The sequence below is a fragment of the Phaeodactylum tricornutum genome, chromosome 19 (assembly GCF_000150955.2).
Source record: "Phaeodactylum tricornutum CCAP 1055/1 chromosome 19, whole genome shotgun sequence".
Taxonomy (NCBI): domain Eukaryota; phylum Bacillariophyta; class Bacillariophyceae; order Surirellales; family Neidiaceae; genus Phaeodactylum; species Phaeodactylum tricornutum.
Window position 1 is genome coordinate 8,527 of NC_011687.1, and position 21,667 is coordinate 30,193.

Sequence of the window (21,667 nt, forward strand, 5' to 3'; positions counted from 1 at the left end):
GAGTTTGTTAGGTGGAAAGGTAAACTTATCGATGATCCAAGAGAATTACTTATTGAAAAGACAAACTATGTTGAAGATCCCGGAGCAGTCACCTACGCAAAAGACAAACCAACTTGAAGATCCCGGAGCAGTCACCTACGCAAAAGACAAACCAACTTGAAGATCCCGGAGCAGTTACCTACGCAAAAGACAAACCAACTTGAAGATCCCGGAGCAATTACTTAGAAATAGTTTTTGGATAAATTGTATACAGCTAGGTATACCCCTGCTTCTCTGGGATCTTCCTGCCCTTAGGCTACCACATTCTTGGATAATGTGGACCATGTCAGAACCATACTCCTCTGAGTCTCTGACAGCCAATTTGCTTCTCCACCATACAAGATTTTGAGAGCAGCAACAATGGTTTGCTCAGGCAAAACATCCAGGGGAATATCATAGGTCCACTGAGTATCCTTGTCTCCAAGATGAAAGTGGTAGGCATCATAGTAGTCCTCAAGATGAGCCTTTCTATGAGTAAAGTAGGTACTGGCATGAGTAGAAGGAGCATGGTGACTCTGCATGGCAACCATGTCAGAAGTGGTGGCCTTCCCATCATCTTGCATAGGGAACAAATAGTTGGTCAGACTTGCAAAGAAATGTCTAACTTGAAGATCATTAGGCTCTCTGGGAAGACAAAATAAAGACTGCACAAAGTCTTTCATGCGGTACTTCCTATCACTTCTTACTGGGACAAAGCATGCCAAATCCCCCCCTGTCAATGAAATGACAAGTCTGAAGAGCAGTACAATCCTTGAAATTGACTTTGGAAGCTTGTGCTGGGTAAGCTCAGTACTGAGTTTTGACTGGGCCTTCCACTACTTTGTAGATTTGGCATAGAAGTACAAAGCACCATCCCCCCAGAGAACTTGAAAATCTTGGAGGCCTAAAGTTTCTGAATGCCTCATACTGCCAAGACCCAGACCATGTAAACAGAACTCAACAATTGATGACAGATGATCTTGGTCAATTTCATTGATCTGAGGGGACAACTTCAAAGATTCACTGAACACATCTCCACTAGCTTGTTGAACTTGAAAGTGCACACTATCATCAGATCCACATGATATTCTGACATTGATCAAAGGCAGAGTTGTGGTCAAAAAGACTTCCCAATCCTTTCCATCAAAGATCTGACTTAGAACAAGTCTGGCAGCACCAACAACCCTTGGAATGAGAGTCTTCCAAACTTCTGGCTTAAAGATGAGCCCTTGAACCACAATCTCTCCATTTCTGGAGAAATGCCTGTCAACAATCTTGGGTTTCTGCATCTGAATCTCTCTGAGCTGCCTGATCATGGGTCCAAAGGTGTTCATGGTGGGCCTCTCCATAACTGTTTTCACCAGTACCTTAGCTCCCTCCATGTAACCAAGAGGATGGCTCATAGCCCCCACAACAGAACAGAAAGCCAGTCTGAACAAGTGCATTATGGTGGCAACTTGGGAAGCAGATGTATCAGCTGATCTCAACACAAGCTTGCCCTTGGAAATGAGGAAGCATCTAGCTGCAGCATAGACACACCCCAAGGGATATTGACTTGTGCTGGCTGGATTTTCCAGTAAGACATCAACCAAAAGCTTGCCAATCAGACCACCTTGAATGATCTGAGTCGAAGACACACTGCACTCCAGAAGATCAGAGATCTCTTGTCTTGTCTTGACAATGATGCTAGTTCCAACACAATCATGTCTCCAGAGGAAGCATAGCAGCTTTTTCAGTTCCTTGCTCAACACACTAACATTTTCTCTCATAGAAAATGTAGTGTTCTGGACAACTTGATTGATCTCCACTCCCTCATACAGTATCAAGCTGGCTCTGAGGTTGGCAGGCACTTCAGCAACTTCAATCCTTGCATATTGAGTCAGCCAATCCTCTGCAATCTGAAGCAACTTGGTTAACTGAAGTTCACCAGCCTCCAGCTCACGGTATTGAAAAATGTTCTGTCTGACTTTGCTTTCAAACTGAATTGCTGAATTTCTGATATATTTTGAAAAATGGAAATGTATCTCTGAGGACTCTCATCCTCTCTGACAAATGGCTTGATGATCAAGGCTATGGCACTGAAGGAGAGAAGATCAGATGACTTAGGAACTGCCTCTTTTTCCTTCTCTTTAGACAAATCTTCAACCACCCTATTACAAATTGTTTTGATACAAAACTTTTTGACAGATCTAGCCTGAGCACATTGATCCCTCTTCTTGACTGCATTTGCAATATGACGCTCAAAATTAGATGGTCTTGAGAAAATTTCACCACAAACTCCACAGGAAATCATCATTTTTTGTGTGTCAATGCAACAATAATCATTCATAGTTGAATTGCTGATTCTTTGTACTTCTAATTGAAGTTCCTTGAAAGTTTTACCACTATACCCAGCATGGAATCTTTTTACGTGCCTGGAGAAGTTGGTACTATGATCTGCAGAAATTTTCTTCTTGCATACTAGGCAGTATAGTCCAAAAGGTGTAACTTGGAACACTGAATTGTCTGAATCTATGTTGACTTCATCAGGGGATAAATCTATGGATGATCCTGAGGGATTGTTTTGGCCATTTGCAGCACTAGTGGATAAAGTCCTACTACTAGATGCAACTTTAAAAAAATGTGATCCATGTTTTTGTAAGGGTAGGGTTTGTCCTTCTCTGTCAGACTCTTTCCTCTTCTTCCGTTTGGCTGCGTAAGGATTATTTATGGCAGTGGGATGACTGTTAAGGTGGTCATTACTACTCATTTTGCTAACTCCTGTGGTTTTGCAATGGGATGTGTTTTGGATGTGGTTGGCAGTGAGTGTGAGTGACAGTGGAGCTAGCTACTTAGCCCATGGAGGCTTGGGACGGAGCCAAACCCTGCAGCCCCATTAACCGGAGGAACATGTCTACGTGGCAAGGTGATGACGCGGCAACAACCAAATTTCGGCTGTCGTCAACAAAACGGTTTTGGTCGATTGGACCAACAAAGCTTACTCCAAATCAGATGCACCAAAATTAATCTACCATACATACTCATTCTCGGATTCACACGACTTGTGTGTCTACATCAGCAAACGGAAAGAGACGGACCCCACAACAGTTTCAGAGTGAATAGTGCAATCACCCTAACGTTGAGAGACACAAAGACGGCAAGTTGTTTGCCACTGCATCTGGCTCAATGAAAATGAAGAAACGGTATTTCTTTGTGGATACAACAACAATTGTCGAAAAGTCTGAATAAACAACGACGGTCTATATTTGGTTCCGGGCGGAGGAGCGTGTGTGGCGTGCCGTGCCACCGGAGTGTTGACAAATTGATACTCGTTTGTTGGAGTCTGGAGGATGGGCGACAACCCGTGTGTTTCTTCCACGGCAAGGACGACCAACGGGGAGATCCCCACGATGCCACACAGGCATACGACGGTGACTATCCGCACAATGGCCTATTGAATCTTCTACGGTATTGCGAAAGCACAGGTTGTTGCGGTTCCAGAATCACGCAAATGTGAAAGGTGGGGTGCTATCCTACAAACACGACAACACAATTTACACTGTAGGGATGGGCAACAATGGCACATACAAGCAAAAAGATTTGGATCAGACTGCTAGAAGCAATACTCAAGCAACGCTTTGGATGACAGACTTCTTTGTTGGGCTTTGTTGTTCGCAAATTGCACCACTTGCACAGTATGTTCGGAACGTGTCCATTCTTAGCAGTATCACGAAAGCACAGGTTGTTGCGGCTCCAGCATTGCAGTCAGCTGCAAAAGTGGCTATGTGATTATAATCGAAAAAGGCTTACATTCATAGTGGTTGTAAATTAAAAATTCTTACTTTACAGTCAATACTGTTTCCTTAGAATATAGCAATCACAGCGTGTATGGCAGCGTTGCGTGGGGTGCGGGCAAGCGCAGTCCGGCAGGTGGCAAGTTTGCGAATGGCGAAGCCGTCTTCCCACTATTCCATCAGCTGCAGAGTGATGTGAATGTTGACAGTGCAACCCAGGCTGAATCCGCCAGCGGTTGACTTGGCGCGGCGTGCTGGTTGCCGCGTGCTGTTTTTGTTTGCGGACGACACCTTCCAGAACAATCCGGGAGGCTTCTTTCCCCCGTCTTGGCGGTTCGGAGTTCGACTGGCTGGCTCAATGCGGTATTGGGATAGTGCCTTTTGTACGGATCCTCGGAGGAGTGTGAAATTGTTGGATATGGAGCAGACTTAGACGTCGTTATCCCGGACAATGCGTACAAGTTCCTGAAGTTGGCGGCGGAGCGACTATTGAGGGGGGGGGGGGGGGGGACAGAGGAATGAATCCAGTGAAATCGACGATTTTAATTTGGGCTTTGCAAACAGGCACGCAACCCAAGAAAACAGTTCCACTACCGTGCGGCTACGACAATTCCTGTAGGCTACATTTTCCTCTAGAAGTTGTGTAGATTGGGACCAGTGGACTCTTTGGATCCCAAGCGTTCCTACTGCAGATCCTCGTGCTTTTACGGTACTCGCGGGGAATGCTTGCAAAGCCGTGCTGGGCGGCGTTGGTGCTGGATAGTGGTGACGGCTTTGCAGCAAAACCGCATTGCGGTGGGAGAACGTCTCTGTATGGTCAGTGCTGGTCTGACATGGATTTAGGATGAGTTTGTTAGGTGGAAAGGTAAACTTATCGATGATCCAAGAGAATTACTTATTGAAAAGACAAACTATGTTGAAGATCCCGGAGCAGTTACCTACGCAAAAGACAAACCAACTTGAAGATCCCGGAGCAGTCACCTACGCAAAAGACAAACCAACTTGAAGATCCCGGAGCAGTCACCTACGCAAAAGACAAACCAACTTGAAGATCCCGGAGCAGTTACCTACGCAAAAGACAAACCAACTTGAAGATCCCGGAGCAATTACTTAGAAATAGTTTTTGGATAAATTGTATACAGCTAGGTATACCCCTGCTTCTCTGGGATCTTCCTGCCCTTAGGGCTGTGAAGCAGCTCCCTGTGCTTGTATTGGCGTTGGTTGGTATTGGTTCTGTTGGTGCTGTCTACAGTGACAACAAGAACAGCAACAACAACGACAGCAATGGGTGACGATGGCAACGGTCAAACCGGATCCGTCAACCCGTATCAAACAGAACCCTTATTTGGCTGCAGGTACCCACTGTGCTGTCATTTGGCACAACAAAAGCATGTCATTTGGGGCCGACAAAGGCCGCAATATTTTTTTACCATCGAAAATGCCTTGCTGCGATCGTGACGGAGGGAACCAAAGTTGGAATTGAATGAAAATTGCGGGAAGTATTGGTAGTTATCATTTCCGGTTGCAAGGGGCTTGCCAGTGTTTCATTGACCAAAGCTGGTGTTGGCAAAATATCAGTTGTATTGGGTCACTCTATCTGTGACCGGAGGAAACCTTGCTTGGCTGCTATCCGTCGCAAACAACGCTTTCCATTTCCCTAGCCATAATGGGAGTGACCAAGAGAGTTGCAGATGCAGGCCGTGTGGGGGACAAGTAAACCAAATAGAATCCACAATAAAAATAGTACAGGATACAACAGATATCAAAATACAACCAACATGTGTGTAGAACAGCTATAGATACTACAAACACTCAAAAAAATGCGTAACAGTATGCTAACTTTAAAAAGACTAGTTGATTTAGTTCCTGAAGTGCAAGCAGTGTCTCCATTTTGTAGCGTGGTAGCGTTCGTAGTGTATTTGTAAACTTGTCGGTTGGCGCACACTGCTCGCGTTGAGCTTTATCCCAGCCTTATTCCGATTTTGTTCGACATCATTTAAACCCTGTCGCAAACTTTGTTTTGCGGAACTCCTGTTCCCTCTGTGCCGCTTCCCCCTGCTCCTTGAAATCGCGTCGAAGATATTGCGCCTGGGATCTTCCACTCCGGTACCGTTTTCCCACTTTGCCATTTGCAAAGGCCAGAAATCCTCCAAAGCGGACAATTGCTGCACCGACTACATTAATGCCTTGTCCGTGGCAGCTTGTTGGAGTTGCTCGCTAGACCTCTTCCTAATGGGTGTGCCTATCATTTGAATGTTGAAGTTGTTTTGGTTGCATGACTGTGAAAATTAGAAATTTTAAATGTTGGACGGACCGTGAGGTTTTGGATGTTGCATCATACACCGTCACTGCCAGCCAGAAATTTTGATTAGGCGGGTGTTTCGGTAGGGTGTTTTCACAGCGTCACTTTACATTAGTAAGAATTTGAAAAAGATTTTATTGCTTTAGAAAAGAAGTATTGTTCTCCGGGTTTACCAAGAGGGTTTACTTATGTTGTTGGACACTGAACCCAGAGGAATTACTTACAACATCGGACAGTGAACTGGGAGGGAATACTTATATGTCGCACTGTGAACTCAGAGGGAATATTTATATGTCGCACTGTGAACTCAGAGGGTTAACTTATGATGAGTTTTTAGATAGATTTTATACATCATTGTAGGAAAGTACTACTCTGGGTTCTCCCTCCCCTTAGGAGCATGACCGCCCATCTGTACTCCGTTCCCTCAACCCCCTACAAAAGTATACAGGATCCTTTCGGGTCCTTAGACGATTCTAACCCGTTATCGTTGCAGTTCTCTATTTTATCAGCCTACGGAAGTATCTACAATCCTTTGGTTCCTCATGCACGATTCTAGCCCATCATTGTCGCAGTGTTTTAACTACTTAGGGACTAGCTTCCCTTCCAAAAGCGAACTATAGCAAGTGAAGCCTAATATGTACTATATCTTTTGTTTCCTTATATGTTGCTTGACTGTTCGTATTGCTTTCCAGAAGATAATGTTTCTTTTCTTGTGAAGGAGGACATGTAAGAATGAAAGGCAGTGCCCTCTGGATGAGCTTTAGTATGCATCAGAATTGCCACGAAGCGATCGTGTACCACCAGCACAGACATCAAATTCGAAATCGATCTCGTAATAATCCTGGTAACTGCTTTCTCCGTCGAGTATAGCAGCGGCCCTAATGCGGTATTTACCAGCAGGCACGGAACCGTTCCGAATGTCTCCATCCTTATCACCATACAGCATGTACGGTGCGTCGATCTCGCGTCTGCCTTTGATGCCAGCATTAGTCGTTGCATCGCGCAACTGCAATCGCACCGAGACAATATCAAAGCCGGGACATCCGTCGGCAACAGCTTCAATGTTCAGTTTACATGGGCGACCGGCTGGCACCACGGACCCTTCCATAATTTCACCACCCATAAGGATGCTATCAGCCACAACCGAATCCATGACAGAATCATAGAGCATAAAGCCAGTTACACAGGGTCCTGCAATAACCGTCACTTCAAACGTCTGACTGAAGGTCGCTCCAGCGTCCGAGGAACAGTCAGCACTCAGGTAGGGCGTCGCGCTCACAGTGTGGACTCCAACCGGAATGACAACGGCACGGTAGTCTCCCTCCGGGGAATCGCGGAAGACCGAGTACGGCGTATCCAATTCGCAGAACGAAACACTCGGATCGTCGAATGTCACCCGAACACTGTCAATGAAGTCAGCCGTCGAGCAAGGAGAATAGTCCGCACGAATGTTCACTCCCGACGGGTAAGCACTCTCATCATAGTCGCCCAGAGGACCAATCTCAGCATCCGTATCCGGGTCAATCAAGGTGAATCCAATAATCTCGTTCAAGCAAGCCGGGGGCGTAGGAGTCACTTCAAACGTCTGACTGAAGGTCGCTCCAGCGTCCGAGGAACAGTCAGCACTCAGGTAGGGCGTCGCGCTCACAGTGTGGACTCCAACCGGAATGACAACGGCACGGTAGTCTCCCTCCGGGGAATCGCGGAAGACCGAGTACGGCGTATCCAATTCGCAGAACGAAACACTCGGATCGTCGAATGTCACCCGAACACTGTCAATGAAGTCAGCCGTCGAGCAAGGAGAATAGTCCGCACGAATGTTCACTCCCGACGGGTAAGCACTCTCATCATAGTCGCCCAGAGGACCAATCTCAGCATCTGTATCCGGGTCAATCAAGGTGAATCCAATAATCTCGTTCAAGCAAGCCGGGGGCGTAGGAGTCACTTCAAACGTCTGACTGAAGGTCGCTCCAGCGTCCGAGGAACAGTCAGCACTCAGGTAGGGCGTCGCGCTCACAGTGTGGACTCCAACCGGAATGACAACGGCACGGTAGTCTCCCTCCGGGGAATCGCGGAAGACCGAGTACGGCGTATCCAATTCGCAGAACGAAACACTCGGATCGTCGAATGTCACCCGAACACTGTCAATGAAGTCAGCCGTCGAGCAAGGAGAATAGTCCGCACGAATGTTCACTCCCGACGGGTAAGCACTCTCATCATAGTCGCCCAGAGGACCAATCTCAGCATCTGTATCCGGGTCAATCAAGGTGAATCCAATAATCTCGTTCAAGCAAGCCGGGGGCGTAGGAGTCACTTCAAACGTCTGACTGAAGGTCGCTCCAGCGTCCGAGGAACAGTCAGCACTCAGGTAGGGCGTCGCGCTCACAGTGTGGACTCCAACCGGAATGACAACGGCACGGTAGTCTCCCTCCGGGGAATCGCGGAAGACCGAGTACGGCGTATCCAATTCGCAGAACGAAACACTCGGATCGTCGAATGTCACCCGAACACTGTCAATGAAGTCAGCCGTCGAGCAAGGAGAATAGTCCGCACGAATGTTCACTCCCGACGGGTAAGCACTCTCATCATAGTCGCCCAGAGGACCAATCTCAGCATCCGTATCCGGGTCAATCAAGGTGAATCCAATAATCTCGTTCGCGCAAATAGGGATTGGGGGATTGTATTCTACGGCTGTGCAACACTGATTGGTGACGTTCATGGACGGAGACGTATTGTCGGTGCATTCAACTGTATGGCAAACGGAATAATTACCAGCGGTTGAAATCGTCGCCATCGCAGGATTAGTCGTGTCGGAAAAGACCACTTCGGAGTCTGGACTCGACCACAGAGCGGAAATCGGCATGCTTCCATCCGTGCATGAGGGAGACCCAGAGAGCACAATCTCCGGGGTTGTAGTTTGGTAGGGACCATTAGTGCTGCATCCGGCATTGGTCGAAATCACACCCACACATCCGAGTAAAATATCGGCAATGATGGCTTCAGCAGCCACATCGCTGCTACGGAAGAGGCTGATGTCGACAACACTACCTCCTGTCTGCGCAGCAAGATCTCCGTAAGTACCTCCTGTACTGGAGAGTTGGTTGCTCGGGACGACACCAAAAAACACGCTGTTGCTGGCATTGTCCAAAGCAGTCTTTGCGTCCGCAAGCGTTGTGGCTCCATCACCGTTGGAAGGTTCATCCGTAATCAAGCTAAATAATCGAAGTATGGCAGAATAAGCGTGTCAGAAGTTGTCAATACTGTTCAACAAGGGCAGGTGGATTCACTTACACGGCACAGAAGCCGGCAGGACCGGGAAAAGAGGTCCCTGCAGACGATCCATCGAGCTTTGTGGAGTCCGAGGTCGTCGTGTACAAAAGGCTGTCTTCCGCAGTGAGTTCGGTTGCCACAAAACCGGGTTCGGTCCCCCCAGAAGTCTCGAGAGAAGCTACGGCAGCTCCGAACATCGAAGCGTCGTCTGTAAGCGTCCCGACTTTACGAGGGAAGCCTCCGAAAGCACTCGCGCCGTATCCAACTAGACCAACGCGGAAGTTTCCAGCAGTTGCCGAGTCAAGCGCGGCCGTAATCTGGTTGGCACGGTTGGCAATCTGGGCCTGGTCGTCGCCCATGCTTCCCGATTCGTCAATAATAAAAACGAGATCAACCGGTGCTTGGCCTTCGAATTTTCAATACAGAAACAGTCATTGCGCAGCAGAAATTGTCAGTAGTGTTTTTGTTAACAGTAATCCAAACAATGATGAAGAAACACAAAAGAAATGATTTACCTTTGACGGAAACCAAATTGGCAACAAGAGCAGCCCCGTAAAGAAACCATGTTGCTGGACGGAAAACCTTCATATCGTTGTTCTGCTAACTGTAAATCCATGATCGTCGTCATATAGCAGTAAAAAGGCACCGTGAGGAAAGATTTTAAAAAGACTCATTGTCGAGCCTAACTGTTGAGCAGCATTCTCACACACACCCCGCTGTGCTTTGCAATTTCAATCTTTTGGGACTCTTGTCAAGATCCGATGTCGAACCCGAATTGATTACTTACTGATATCTCTGCAGATGTCGGTGACAGTAATTTGAATAGACAGAGACCCTTTTACCGTCAATGAGATATTTTATGAGACTGTGAGGTGTGAGCGATCTTCCCCGAGCATGCGCTGAATAGCACAGCATAGGCTGGCTCCTTTCGTTCGCGTTTGATGATTGCTGCATAGGAGTTCAAAGCGGCACCGACAAGTGATGGTGATGTAACGCTCCCCTATTATTACTGTTTGGTGATGTATTGTACCGTGCTGTGTACGGAGATGGTCTATCTCCATCTCAGATGAAGCATATCTAGTGATGGGGTTCTCGTTAGTCAAAGCTTTGACAATAGTCCGGTACCCGCTTTTGCTTCTCTGATGCTTATGTCTGTGGTACGTGTCAAGTTGACGGGGAATAGTTTTCTGTTTGGTGATGTATTGTGATGTGCTGCGCACGGAGTTGGTGCATTTCTTCAATGATCAGAGTTCTCATAAGTCGTCCAGGGAAAAAAGTGTTGATGTTTTGCTCCCCAATCTATTTTGTTTGGCGATGTGTGGTGATGTTTTTGTTGAAGGGGAATGGATTGCATGTATTTACCGTTATACCGTAGGATACGGCGGTCGCGGCATACGAAGCTTCAACAAAAGTCCGGTACCCGCCTTTGCTTCTCTGTGATGCGTTTCAAGCTGAGCGGGAATGGTTTTCTATTTGGTGATGTGTTGTGCTACGGATATAGGGCTACTTTATATGCATGGGAGTTCTAAATAGTCGGTCAGGGCAGATTTTGCTGATGTTTCGCTCCCCCATCCACTCTATCTGGTTTGAGCTGGGACAACTTGTATGCAATGGAAATTGCTCGTCTAGCTAAGTATGGTCTGTGCTTACAAGTAGGGTCCAAAAGTCTATTTCTATTTTTTGCAAGGTGACTGGCCAAGCTGTGGGAAGTATTGTCTGTTCACCTTGAACGTGAACTACATGGATTCGCTTCACGGACAAGACGCGGCGGACCTGATGATGTTGTCCAATAGGTTGAGGCTTTCCACCTTGGACCAGCTCATTCCGTTGCAACGTCATACCTGTTGCTCTTTTACGATTAATGAACAGGTAAAAGATAATTTATACACGAAAAGCTCATGAAGTTCTCGCCTCGTTAGAGCATGACCTTATAGTTAGAGTCACTTTCATACTTTGGAAAATGACCTGCTGTAACCTTTTTACATTGAGAAACATCTACTGTCAACCCAAATTTGTTGCTCAAATTAAAAAAAAACGTTGAGAAATCTTGGTTTTGCCCATTTTATTGCTAGAATTCCTGCCGCTTCCGCCAACGCACCCAAATCGCTTTCACTTTTAGTTAATTTGCTGCTACTGTAAAGCAAACCAAATTTATCATTAACCGGTTTTGCGTATTAGGAGAGCTGATGAGAGATTGAGAGCGAGCAACAGCGAGTCTAAGTGAAGCGGCAAGTGTTGCAAAAAAAGGTAAGACCTAACATCAGTCGGAGTGGCTACAGCGGCTCCATAGAAAAACGAATTCTATGTATCGGTTGGAAACAAAACTTTTCGAAAATCTGTTATCATAGTTGACTGTCACTAATCAAGCATTTTCAGTGACAAAGGTTTTATATTAGTTTATCTCTGAATCAGCTGTATTGCCCTTTTTTGGCGTGAAATACATCTTAACCCTATCATCTATACTTCACTGATGATCTTTTTTTCTCATTCTCGCTCTTTCTCTAAGTATATACACGGAGTGGCACAGCAATTATGGTTTATTTTCGCTATTTCGAGCGTTCAAAGCCTTTCCTTTAGACGCGCATGTAGAATACGTAGACAATACATACCATACTTTCTTCTTGCGCTACTGACGAGGTCACTATGTAAAAGCGTGACACCTACCACCAAACAGCAGAATGTACGCGATGCTCACATCAATCGTGCCAGTTCTCCCTGTTTAGGTTTCCTGTTAGTCCCATGAGTTTCCAACGCCGCTAATCATTTTGCCAGTTTCTCTTGTCGCGATGATCTTTTCCTTGCTTTCCGGCGCGGATACATCAATCTTCCTTGGAAGCATTGTTTTCCTACTCGTATTTGTGATAGGTGCAGAAAACGGGGTTTCCTCAGCAATTTTTGCCTTGCACACATTAATTTTCGTGCCATCTCTCATCAGCTTAATCTGGCGTTGGCGTACTTGCCGATATGATGTTCTGTTTGGAGACTGGGCTGAGGACGTCGGCTCTCGTTCGACCAAGCAACCTCTGAATCCTTCTTCACTTTCACTGGAAAACCAACAAGTTCTTTTAAATCGCGTAGAGACAGCCCTGTCGACGTCACCGATGACGAATGTGTTGGTGATGGCGCCGTCTATTGCTCTGTTTTACATCTTGCTCGTCCGCCTATTCGTCGGTCAGGATATCTTCGCTGGCGACCCCTCCCAGCTAGACTACGGATGGAAGTTTGGTATTGTTAATGGTGAAGATAACATTGCCTTCGTTCCCGAGTTTAATTCATACGGACACTGGATTCAAGGTGTGTTGTCTGCCGCTTTCGCTTTTCCGAGTTTGAATGCCACTGTGTGCCAGTTTTTAATGTGCAGAGCGTTTCGGAAAGCTTCCTTTTATGGACCCACTAGTAGTGGACTTTTTCGAACAGTTCACTTCGCTTCCTGGGTTCTCACAATATACCCGGCCTACAATCTCGTGAAGCGTTTTTACCGATACTCGGAAGCCTTTGCCGGGTCATCCTTCGGTAACAACGGCTTGGAGTGGGCGTACGGATTTATGAATGGTATAGCTGTGGGGCAAATGGTTACTTCGATTCACCGTCACACTCTTTTCGTATGGATTCGAACAGATGGCCAAACGTTTGAGGCTTTGTCGCGAGAACGTGACTCGTGGGTTGTTCGCGGTGGTGGCTGCACTGCCTTTTCTGGGGGCTTTTGTGTGTGTCTGGGCATACTGGAAGCGATGCTTGGCCTGTTGCTGGTGTTTTCGGTCTTGTCAGCGGCAGCTTTGTTCGGCTTGACGTGGCATGGGTGCTTGGGCGGTGGTAACGACTGCTTGAACTATGAAGCCGACGTCGATACCAGAACACTATTGTTTGGATTCTGCATTATTCCAACAGTAATTATATGTTATGCAGCGCTACAGGAATGTTGGCGTCTGAAGAACGGGCAGCACATTTGAGTCTGGACTTTTCAACAAAGTCTCTTTTGGATTTGCGCCCAAGCTCTTGGTCGCGGCTTGCGGATATCTTACGCAGAGACTGTAAGAAATCTAGAATGGAAGGGAGGGCTATCGGTAGGAGGAAAGGCGCTCTAATGTTTGATCTCTGCAGAGTCAAAACATCTTAGTATACGATAAATCTTGCCAATTACACACGCACAAAGGGAGAATCCCCTTTTTCCGGACAATTTTACATTCATCCGTACCAAATGTTGGCATACACGAAGAAACAATAGGTTTAGGGCTCGGTCGATTTTGGCACTGTCACAGTCAGTTTGTACCATTCGTTCCACCGAGACGCTGTCTAATATTTCGTTGCAAGAGAGAACGCCAATACCCGCTGCTCTTATCTGGCGTAGAGGAAGAAGTTGGTACATTGATTGTCACTCCGTTGTGTTTTCGAGGTCGGCATTGACATCACGTACCAGTATGATTTGACAGTAAAGACAACGCACACATGATACTAGTGCGGTGTTGCTTTTGGGTTTGTTGCGTGTGCACATGGAGCATGACTATATCGCGAGGACCAAACTTTTGTGTCGCGTTAACAACTGTACGCCAACGAGCGGTCGTCCAAACCCGAGCTCGGACAAAAACCAAAATGGCCCTAGACAGTGCCTTGTCGACGCCACAAAGAGTAGCAGTTATCGGGGGTGGGCTCGCCGGCCTTTCGACCACTTACCACTTACTGGAAAAAATGCCAAGCGGTCGTCATCTCTCGGTAGAAGTCTTCGACAAGGGGTTAGTTGGAACTGCGGGAGCCTCAGCTGTTGCCGGAGGGTAAGTTTTCGGCGAGAGTCAATGTCAATACTGACTATTGTCAAAGAGCTTTTTCGTCAATGATTATAGACATATTTGCTACTCCTCATTGAGTTCTGTACTCATGACGACACACATATATCACCAAGATCGATGAGACGAAAGGGTCGAAAAGGATTGAGAAAAGATCAGATTATTTCTTCGCTTGTTCTTTTCTCACACGACCCCTTTTGTTTCTTGGTAGACTTTTGCATCCTCTCTCGCCTCGCGGAAAATTGGTGCACTTGGGTATGGAAGGACTCCAAGCAACAAATTACCTTTTGGACAAGGCGCAGAGATCTTCGGCGGACGTTGGGTGCACCCCCGAATCGGTCGTTTTGCGCAATGAACTGTATCGAGTGGCCATGACTCCAAACAATGTCAAACAATTGCAAACTACGGCCCAAACTTTACCAGAATTGTGTGAGTGGGTGGATTCTGGTACTGATCTGTCCGGCCTCTTCTCCGAAGGTGACAACAGCGTACTCGGTGCATTGCGTATGTATAATGGCTGCAAGGTAATCCACCCTCCGTCCTATTTGTCTTCCCTTTGGGCAGCTTGCGAGAGTCTAGCTGACGAAAAGGAGTTATCGGTGTCGTGGAATATAATACATGGTGATGATGGATTCACGGAAAGCACCTTGTCAGCGTGGAAAAATCGCTTGAAGGACTTTGACGCGGTCGTGGTTTCGGCTGGTTCTGGTATGTTTGGAACCTTTTTGCCACTTGCATCGCTCCCGATACAGCTTGTACGGGGACAATCGCTGGAAATGCGTATACCGAGCGACGCACAATGGTCGAAAAACGCGCTGTTGTGTGGTAAATACGTGTCACCACTAGCAGACAAGGATACTGTTTTGGTCGGTGCCACACATGAATTCCAGGAAAATGCACTTAATGTGAAAGGCGTGCTTGCTGAATTGAAAATTCGGACGGAAGGAATGGTTCCAAAACTGTGGGAGCAAGGTGTAATTCAACGAATGACGGTCGGCTACCGAGTGCAGAGCGAACGCGGCAGGCATGGTAGGCTTCCGATTGTTGGGCGAATTCCGATGCCTTTCGCGGAAGCTTTACATCGCAATGCTTGGGTATTCTCCGGTCTGAGTAGCCGCGGCTTGCTTTACCACGGGATTTTTGGGGAGGCTCTCGCTGGGGCGGTGCTACAAGGGAACGAAAGTCTTATACATGTAAGCTATCCAGAACTGGCTTGGTGGCAGAAGTCATGAGGACATATTTTTGGTATCCATTCCTGCACACCTGTACAGACGGATAATTGCATAGATAGATTATAATGTATAATTGTTCTTTTTCAGCGGAGACCAGAATATCGTATGGTGGCAGTGTCCACGGTGCGACTACGTTGCCGCCCGCGACATGTTTCGGTAACCAGAACCCAAGCAACTTAGGAGGACCGTTTTGGTAGCATGATCCGGTTTGACTTTGAACTCCACACCGAAGGCTTGTTTGAAAAGCCGCAACGACTCTACAGCGTACTGAGATAGGGTACCGACCCGTATTCGGCTCACATCTTCGGGTGATAAACACATCCACAATAGCGCCAGACTTTGCATTCCGGTATCGACACAACCGCCTTTACGAATTTCGTTCAACAGCAAAGCCGATCCTCGTGTGCCCAAGTCTTCCGGTAATTCCCGACTAGCATCTTTACGGTAGTCCAAACAGCACTCGGCCGTCAACACAACACCGTTGGTAGATTCTGCCGTCAATACGAGACTCAAGCCGGGACTCGGACCGCATTTGTGGTGTTTGATGGTGTGCGCGTCTGTATGGATCCAAACATCCGGCAGCAATCGGTGCAAGAGGCCTTTGGAGGCAAAGGCAACCCGTGCGGCCATACTCGACGAGACAATTTTGCAGGTAATGGCTGTCCCGCGGACCCGTTTGAACTTTCCGGGATCCGTAAATTCGATCGGTTGCAGTACTTGCACGACGGGAGAATAGAGCTCCACGCGACCGCCTCCGGCCGGAGCCGCACCGCGTCGCACCACGCGAATACTCGGTGCTTGTGGCGACAGGAAATCTTCGGCATCCGTCACACCCACGCCAAACTTTTGAAACAAGGGCAGAGCGGAGGCTTTAAGGTAGTCTGAGGTAGGATCGACGTCGCAAGTGCCGTCTGTAATGCCAAAAAAGGAAACCGACAAGGGTTCCTTGCCAAAAGGGGCGAGCGGAAGTATGCCTTCCAAAAACCAACCAATCGAGCGAGATGAATCCATTGATTCTTCGTCTGGGCGGGAATCTGTTGGCTGTGTCGGAACTGGACAAGTATGTTCAATGGATCCTCCAGTCAACACTCCTGGACTTAACCTAAGTTGTGTACCCGTACTGTTGATTTCAATACGACTACCATTCGTCATGCTGTCAATTAATCGCAGAAATGAAGCTTCATACTGCCGCAAACCCGGTGCATCAATGTCTTCCGCTCGAATATTGCGTATCAGAAGTGATCGGTGCGAGAGAATGCTAACCACGATGCGCTGCCGGAACTGGACGGCGCCATCTTCGAACCGCAGCGTCCCCGCGCTGCTAGTAGTTGCCGCTGCCGCAGACATCGTGTGTATGTTTGTTTGTTTGCTTGTTGAACGCGAGCAGATGGGAGGACGATGGCTATCGAAAGTGGCTTCCTTCTTTGACTGTGAAAAGGAGTTTGGCTATGATGAGTATTAGCTGGAGAGACTGACTATCAGATCCTCTCTGTCTCCCATGTTTGTCAAATATTATTCTTGACCTTTGGCAAATAAAAGAAATTTCGTTGGTTCCGAAAATCTTGCCTGGAAAATTGTCGGTCTGGCCTGCGCCTGTCGCCCCAAATCCGTTTCGCTTGACTGTGCGTGAGCGAGACAGGTTTGTCCAATAGGGTAGGGTACGTTTTGCACGTTGACGTTCCCTCTCCAAACGGCAATCTCCCAAGTCACAGTCAATCAAACGTATTTTGTGAGCGAATGCGGAAGGGTAAGTACAGTCCATTCGTAATGGTCGATACTCATGCTTCGTAATAAGTGTTTCACTTTCGGCATCGGATTGCTCTGCTGTACTATTTTTGGGGCAACTTTGGACTTGCCGCCGCTCTCCCACACCGCTTACGGGACGTCGACGGGGCCGAACGAGACGCCAATCAGTGAGAGTCTCCTCTGGAACTCCCTCGTGGATGCGTTGGACAACACCTGGCTTCGACATTTGTCATCGGAAACTCGAGAGAATCTGGAACGCTCCCGTGAGATTGCGCACTTGTCGTCCTTGGACGAGAACCGCACGGCACGACCCGTCTACAACGGTCACTATGTAGCCGTCCGACCCACGGGCTTGCCGCAACCTCGGTTGCTCCTGTACAGCCCGGACGTGGCCCATCGAGAGTTAACTATTACTCCAGAACAGATTGAGTCGGAGGAATTCCTGGCCTGGATCTCGGGAAACCAAGTGTACGGGCCAACTTGGGCCACACCGTACGCGCTTTCCATCATGGGCGAACGTTATACCAGCAACTGTCCTTTCCGAACCGGTGACGGCTACGGGGATGGACGAGCCATTAGCATCGGCGAATTCTGGGGACAGGAACTGCAGCTCAAAGGTGCGGGAACCACGCCCTTTTCGCGCAGTGGAGATGGGAGGGCGGTACTCCGGTCCAGTGTGCGCGAGTTTCTTGCTAGCGAAGCCATGTACGCGTTGGGTGTTGACACAACCCGCGCCTTGTCACTCGTCATCAGTGATTCCGAAACCATCTCTCGGCCGTGGTACAATCAGGCCTCTAGCGATAGAATCGACCAGTCTCTACCGTTTACTAATGATTCTTCTCGACAGCAGTCGTCCGAAACGGAACGACAAGATAGTATTGAACGCGTACGCCATCAAGATAAACAAGATCCGAATATGTTGGTTCAAGAGAAAACTGCCATTACCTGCAGAGTCTCAATGAGCTTCATTCGTATTGGCCATTTCGACTTGTATGCACGAAGATCGGAAAAGAAAAGCTTGGAGAATTTTGAGTATACGGGTCTTCGTTTCGATACCACAACTGCTGAATGGCACGAATTAGAGCAATTGATATGGCATACATGTTTTCGTGAATTTCGAACGGAATGTTACGATCCTTTTTATCCTCGTCGCAACATCGCCGCGGCTGCCGCGCTGCTGCTCGACCTGGCGGCCGAAAAAATAGCCACTATGGTAGCCGGGTGGATTCGCGTTGGTTTTGCGCAGGGAAATTTCAACGCCGACAATTGTCTCGTGGCGGGCAGGACAGTTGACTACGGGCCGTTTGGATTCGTCGAGGAATTTGATCCAACATTTTCGAAGTGGACCGGAAGTGGAACACATTTCGGATTCATGAATCAACCATCCGCAGCCTTGGCTAATTATAAAATTTTGGTGGAAAGCGTTGTTCCAGTTATCGCCGCGCAAACGATGGAAGATATGGAACGCATTCGGACTTCCTTTCTCGAAAGGGCACAAATTCTTTTCGAGAAAGCAGTGTCAGAGGTCTTTCGGATTAAGCTCGGATTCTCGAGAGATCAAAAAGAAGGAGACAGACTTTGGAATTCACTACAGTATATGCTGAGACATTCTAGAACAGATTGGACTATTTTCTTTCGCCAACTATCTTACATCACAAGGAGTTTGTCTCAAGATGCAGGCCGAAATTACACGGAAATGATGACAATGCTGGAAGGTGGTCAGCAAACCAGCTGGGGACAAGGGGCCTTCTACGATGCGTTAACTCCATCAATTCGTCAGCAGTGGATAGCTTGGCTGGAAGAATGGAGTAGTGCTTTAAGCGCAAATAGGATGTCGTCTGATGCGTTTGAGCAAATGATTTCTGTAAATCCCAAGTTCGTCCTTCGGGAATGGATGCTGGTAAAAGCATACCGTTCTGCTGAGATCGGTGAAGATGCCGAACTCTTCTATTTACATGATCTGATCCAAGCTCCTTACAGCGAAGGGAGTCCTCAACAGCAGACGCAATACTATCGAAGGGCTTCCGAGCATGCTCTCACGGCTGGTGGAACAGCATTTATGTCCTGATCCAGCTAGACGAAGCGGCAAAGGCTATATTGATTTTGAGTGTCTCAAGGAAGAAGGCTTGGCGGTGAAATCTGAGCATATGGCGTGGGGCGAATGACGGAGGTGGAATGCGATCGAACTCCGATTGTTTCAGATCTTGACAAGCCCAACACGGAGAGCCTTCCTCATTTCATTGATTACCGATTCACACTGTTTGGTACGTTTACTTCATAAAAAATAAATTTGGTTTCGTTGGAGCACCATTGCCAAAAGGGAGCGTTGACATTAACGATGTACCAAGACGCGTTGCTTCATATATGCATCGGTGGATAGGAGATACAGAGACTCCTCGCGTGGATGGCACCATGAGCCAAAATGCTTTACGTTTCCCACGCAAATGAGGTTGCGCCGCGCTCGCGTTAAGGCCACATTTAGGCGGCGATTATCATTTAAAAAGCCGGCCGGACCTCCGCTTCGAACAAAAGAAACGATAACGACATCAGCCTCACAGCCTTGAGAGGAATCAACGGTCGATACAAGGACATCTTTTAAAGACGTGTGCTTTATGAGACGCTTGATCGTTTCCACTTGCGATCGATAGAAAGTAATGACACGAATACTGTCGGGGGAGCACCAGTTTTGTTTCTTTGGATTTTCATACCGACTAAGAATATGAACGACTTGTTCCGCTTCTTCGCGATTTTGTAAGCTGCCAGATTTGGTCTTTTCTTCCTGACCAGCTATCTGGTGGAATACGTATGGGCGCGCATACGGCAGGCGTGAATACCGTGAATGGATCCGACTAACGACGCTGTCACTATCGGAAACCTTGCCTTCGTAGAAGCGCAGCATTGGAAAGTGACTGATCTCAGGATGCATACGATACTGAATATCAAGCATTGTGTACGGGTGTCCGCATTGGTACATGAGTCGCTCGTGTAGACTAATATCTAATCCAAACCATTTGGCCGTCTTGCTTTGCACTACCGCCGGTAATTGTTTCGGATCACCAACTATCATCACACGTGAAGGCTTGAGCCGAAATGGAATGTACAAGCAAGGCTCCGTTGCAGCAGCCGCTTCGTCGACAATCAACGCTTCCAGGGCAACATTTCGTTGGATCACATCCGCTCCGGCAGTACACAGTGTACAGAAGATAACGTCGGCTGAAGCAAGGAGCTCGCTAACAACCGTGCTGTCGTCAAGCTTTCTGAGTGCCTGGCAAATACCTGTCGCCAATTTCTCGGCAACGGAAAAATTTGTCTCCCGGTCAGATTCTGATACCGTTTGCAGATTGTGTAAAATAGAGCAAAGCTCATCCATAGCTGTTATCAGGTCTTTCGGTAAGGCGCGAAGACTAGAAATTATCCTAGATTTGAGCTGTTTCGCTGTTTTAGAAAGCCCAAGAAACGCAACTCCCATAGTCGATAGATCTCTCAACCGCTGCCGAATACCGTCAAAACCTTTTACCATCATGGCCTTCCATGAGTACAAGTATATCTCTTTGAGGACATGGTCTTGATTGCTGCCTGGTGGCTCTTCTAAAAGCTTCTCTTCGTCACCTACCATGAGCATCCGGTATGGTGGTGTGTCTTCATTCATTAAGCTAGCCTTGGTAAAGACACGAGTGGCCAATAATGCAATGGCTTTGTTCGTGGGGGCGCATACCATGAGTCGTTTTCGAGATCCTGATTGCCGAGATAAGTACTGGGCAATAGTGGACACCAGCAAAGTTGTTTTCCCAGTGCCCGGTGGACTGGGGAGCACACGAGACACAAATGTTGTGAGATACCGAAGAAAGTAATGTACTGGACAAGCGGGAAGTTCTTGACGTACCCTTGTACTATTGAAATTGAATTTGGGGGCGAACTAATGAAGTTGGCCACTATTTCTTCTTGCGCTTTGTTGAGGCTGGAGAGACGAAAGATGCTAATCGGGCTTATGGATTTCCGACTGATCACGGCATTTGCAGTGTAAACTTTTTTCTTTTGCATTTGTATACCTGTTGTTGCCGGTGTTGCTGATCTCTCGACGGACGGATTTCCATGACCAAGCAAAGCATGCAAAAACGGTACACAGGGAGGTTTGGTCGAACAGTTCCTCCTTCCATTCTCGGACGGGCTGGTTGCTACTTCAATCAGGGCTTCGAATTGCCGACTTTCGGAAACGAAAAAGTCCACTGGAACAACGTTCCAGTGCTCTCCTCGAAAATCGGAAAGTTTTACCGACCGATCATAGATCTCTACATCAAAGCTACGCTCTGTGATAATTCGGTCCTTGGAAGAAGGCAAAACTCGGGCTAAAATAGTGCTCTGACTTGGCCTGTGGCATTCTACCACAACTCCCGATCTCAGCCAAACACGCTGGTTCCTTTTGAACGGGTCGGAGCTTTGGAAGGTTAAGAAGATCCCGGTCGATTTCAACCCTATTTGCTGGCGCACTTGTACAGGGATAGAAATGGTGCCACTACGGGTCTCGTCGGGGTGCCCCGCAGGTGG

At 47.6% G+C, this 21,667-nt stretch overlaps 6 protein-coding genes across 6 annotated transcripts; 3 read left to right on the forward strand and 3 right to left on the reverse strand.

Moving 5' to 3' along the window:
* Positions 1 to 290: 290 nt before the first annotated feature.
* PHATRDRAFT_39244 (predicted protein) lies at positions 291 to 1,787 on the reverse strand (the record flags this gene model as incomplete). The annotated part of the gene is made up of 2 exons (XM_002183373.1): positions 291 to 663; positions 859 to 1,787. 2 exons carry the CDS (start codon positions 1,785 to 1,787, stop codon positions 291 to 293), a joined length of 1,302 nt encoding a protein of 433 aa, XP_002183409.1.
* A 4,931-nt stretch (positions 1,788 to 6,718) lies between these two features.
* PHATRDRAFT_48710 (predicted protein) lies at positions 6,719 to 9,951 on the reverse strand (the record flags this gene model as incomplete). Its single annotated transcript, XM_002183374.1, has 3 exons — positions 6,719 to 9,305; positions 9,385 to 9,769; positions 9,879 to 9,951. The coding sequence occupies 3 exons, from the start codon at positions 9,949 to 9,951 to the stop codon at positions 6,854 to 6,856; spliced, it is 2,910 nt and encodes a 969-aa protein (XP_002183410.1). The 3' UTR covers positions 6,719 to 6,853.
* A 2,175-nt stretch (positions 9,952 to 12,126) lies between these two features.
* On the forward strand, positions 12,127 to 13,313 carry PHATRDRAFT_48711 (predicted protein; the record flags this gene model as incomplete). Its single annotated transcript, XM_002183236.1, has 1 exon — positions 12,127 to 13,313. Exon 1 carries the CDS (start codon positions 12,150 to 12,152, stop codon positions 13,311 to 13,313), a length of 1,164 nt encoding a protein of 387 aa, XP_002183272.1. The 5' UTR covers positions 12,127 to 12,149.
* A 547-nt stretch (positions 13,314 to 13,860) lies between these two features.
* On the forward strand, positions 13,861 to 15,376 carry PHATRDRAFT_39247 (predicted protein; the record flags this gene model as incomplete). Its single annotated transcript, XM_002183237.1, has 2 exons — positions 13,861 to 14,132; positions 14,356 to 15,376. The coding sequence occupies 2 exons, from the start codon at positions 13,861 to 13,863 to the stop codon at positions 15,374 to 15,376; spliced, it is 1,293 nt and encodes a 430-aa protein (XP_002183273.1).
* A 129-nt stretch (positions 15,377 to 15,505) lies between these two features.
* On the reverse strand, positions 15,506 to 16,723 carry PHATRDRAFT_22658 (predicted protein; the record flags this gene model as incomplete). Its single annotated transcript, XM_002183375.1, has 1 exon — positions 15,506 to 16,723. One exon carries the CDS (start codon positions 16,721 to 16,723, stop codon positions 15,506 to 15,508), a length of 1,218 nt encoding a protein of 405 aa, XP_002183411.1.
* Positions 16,724 to 17,123: 400 nt separating this feature from the next.
* Positions 17,124 to 19,190, forward strand: PHATRDRAFT_22659 (predicted protein; the record flags this gene model as incomplete). Its single annotated transcript, XM_002183238.1, has 3 exons — positions 17,124 to 17,935; positions 17,999 to 18,783; positions 18,838 to 19,190. The coding sequence occupies exons 1-3, from the start codon at positions 17,157 to 17,159 to the stop codon at positions 19,188 to 19,190; spliced, it is 1,917 nt and encodes a 638-aa protein (XP_002183274.1). The 5' UTR covers positions 17,124 to 17,156.
* Between the last annotated feature and the right edge of the window lie 2,477 nt (positions 19,191 to 21,667).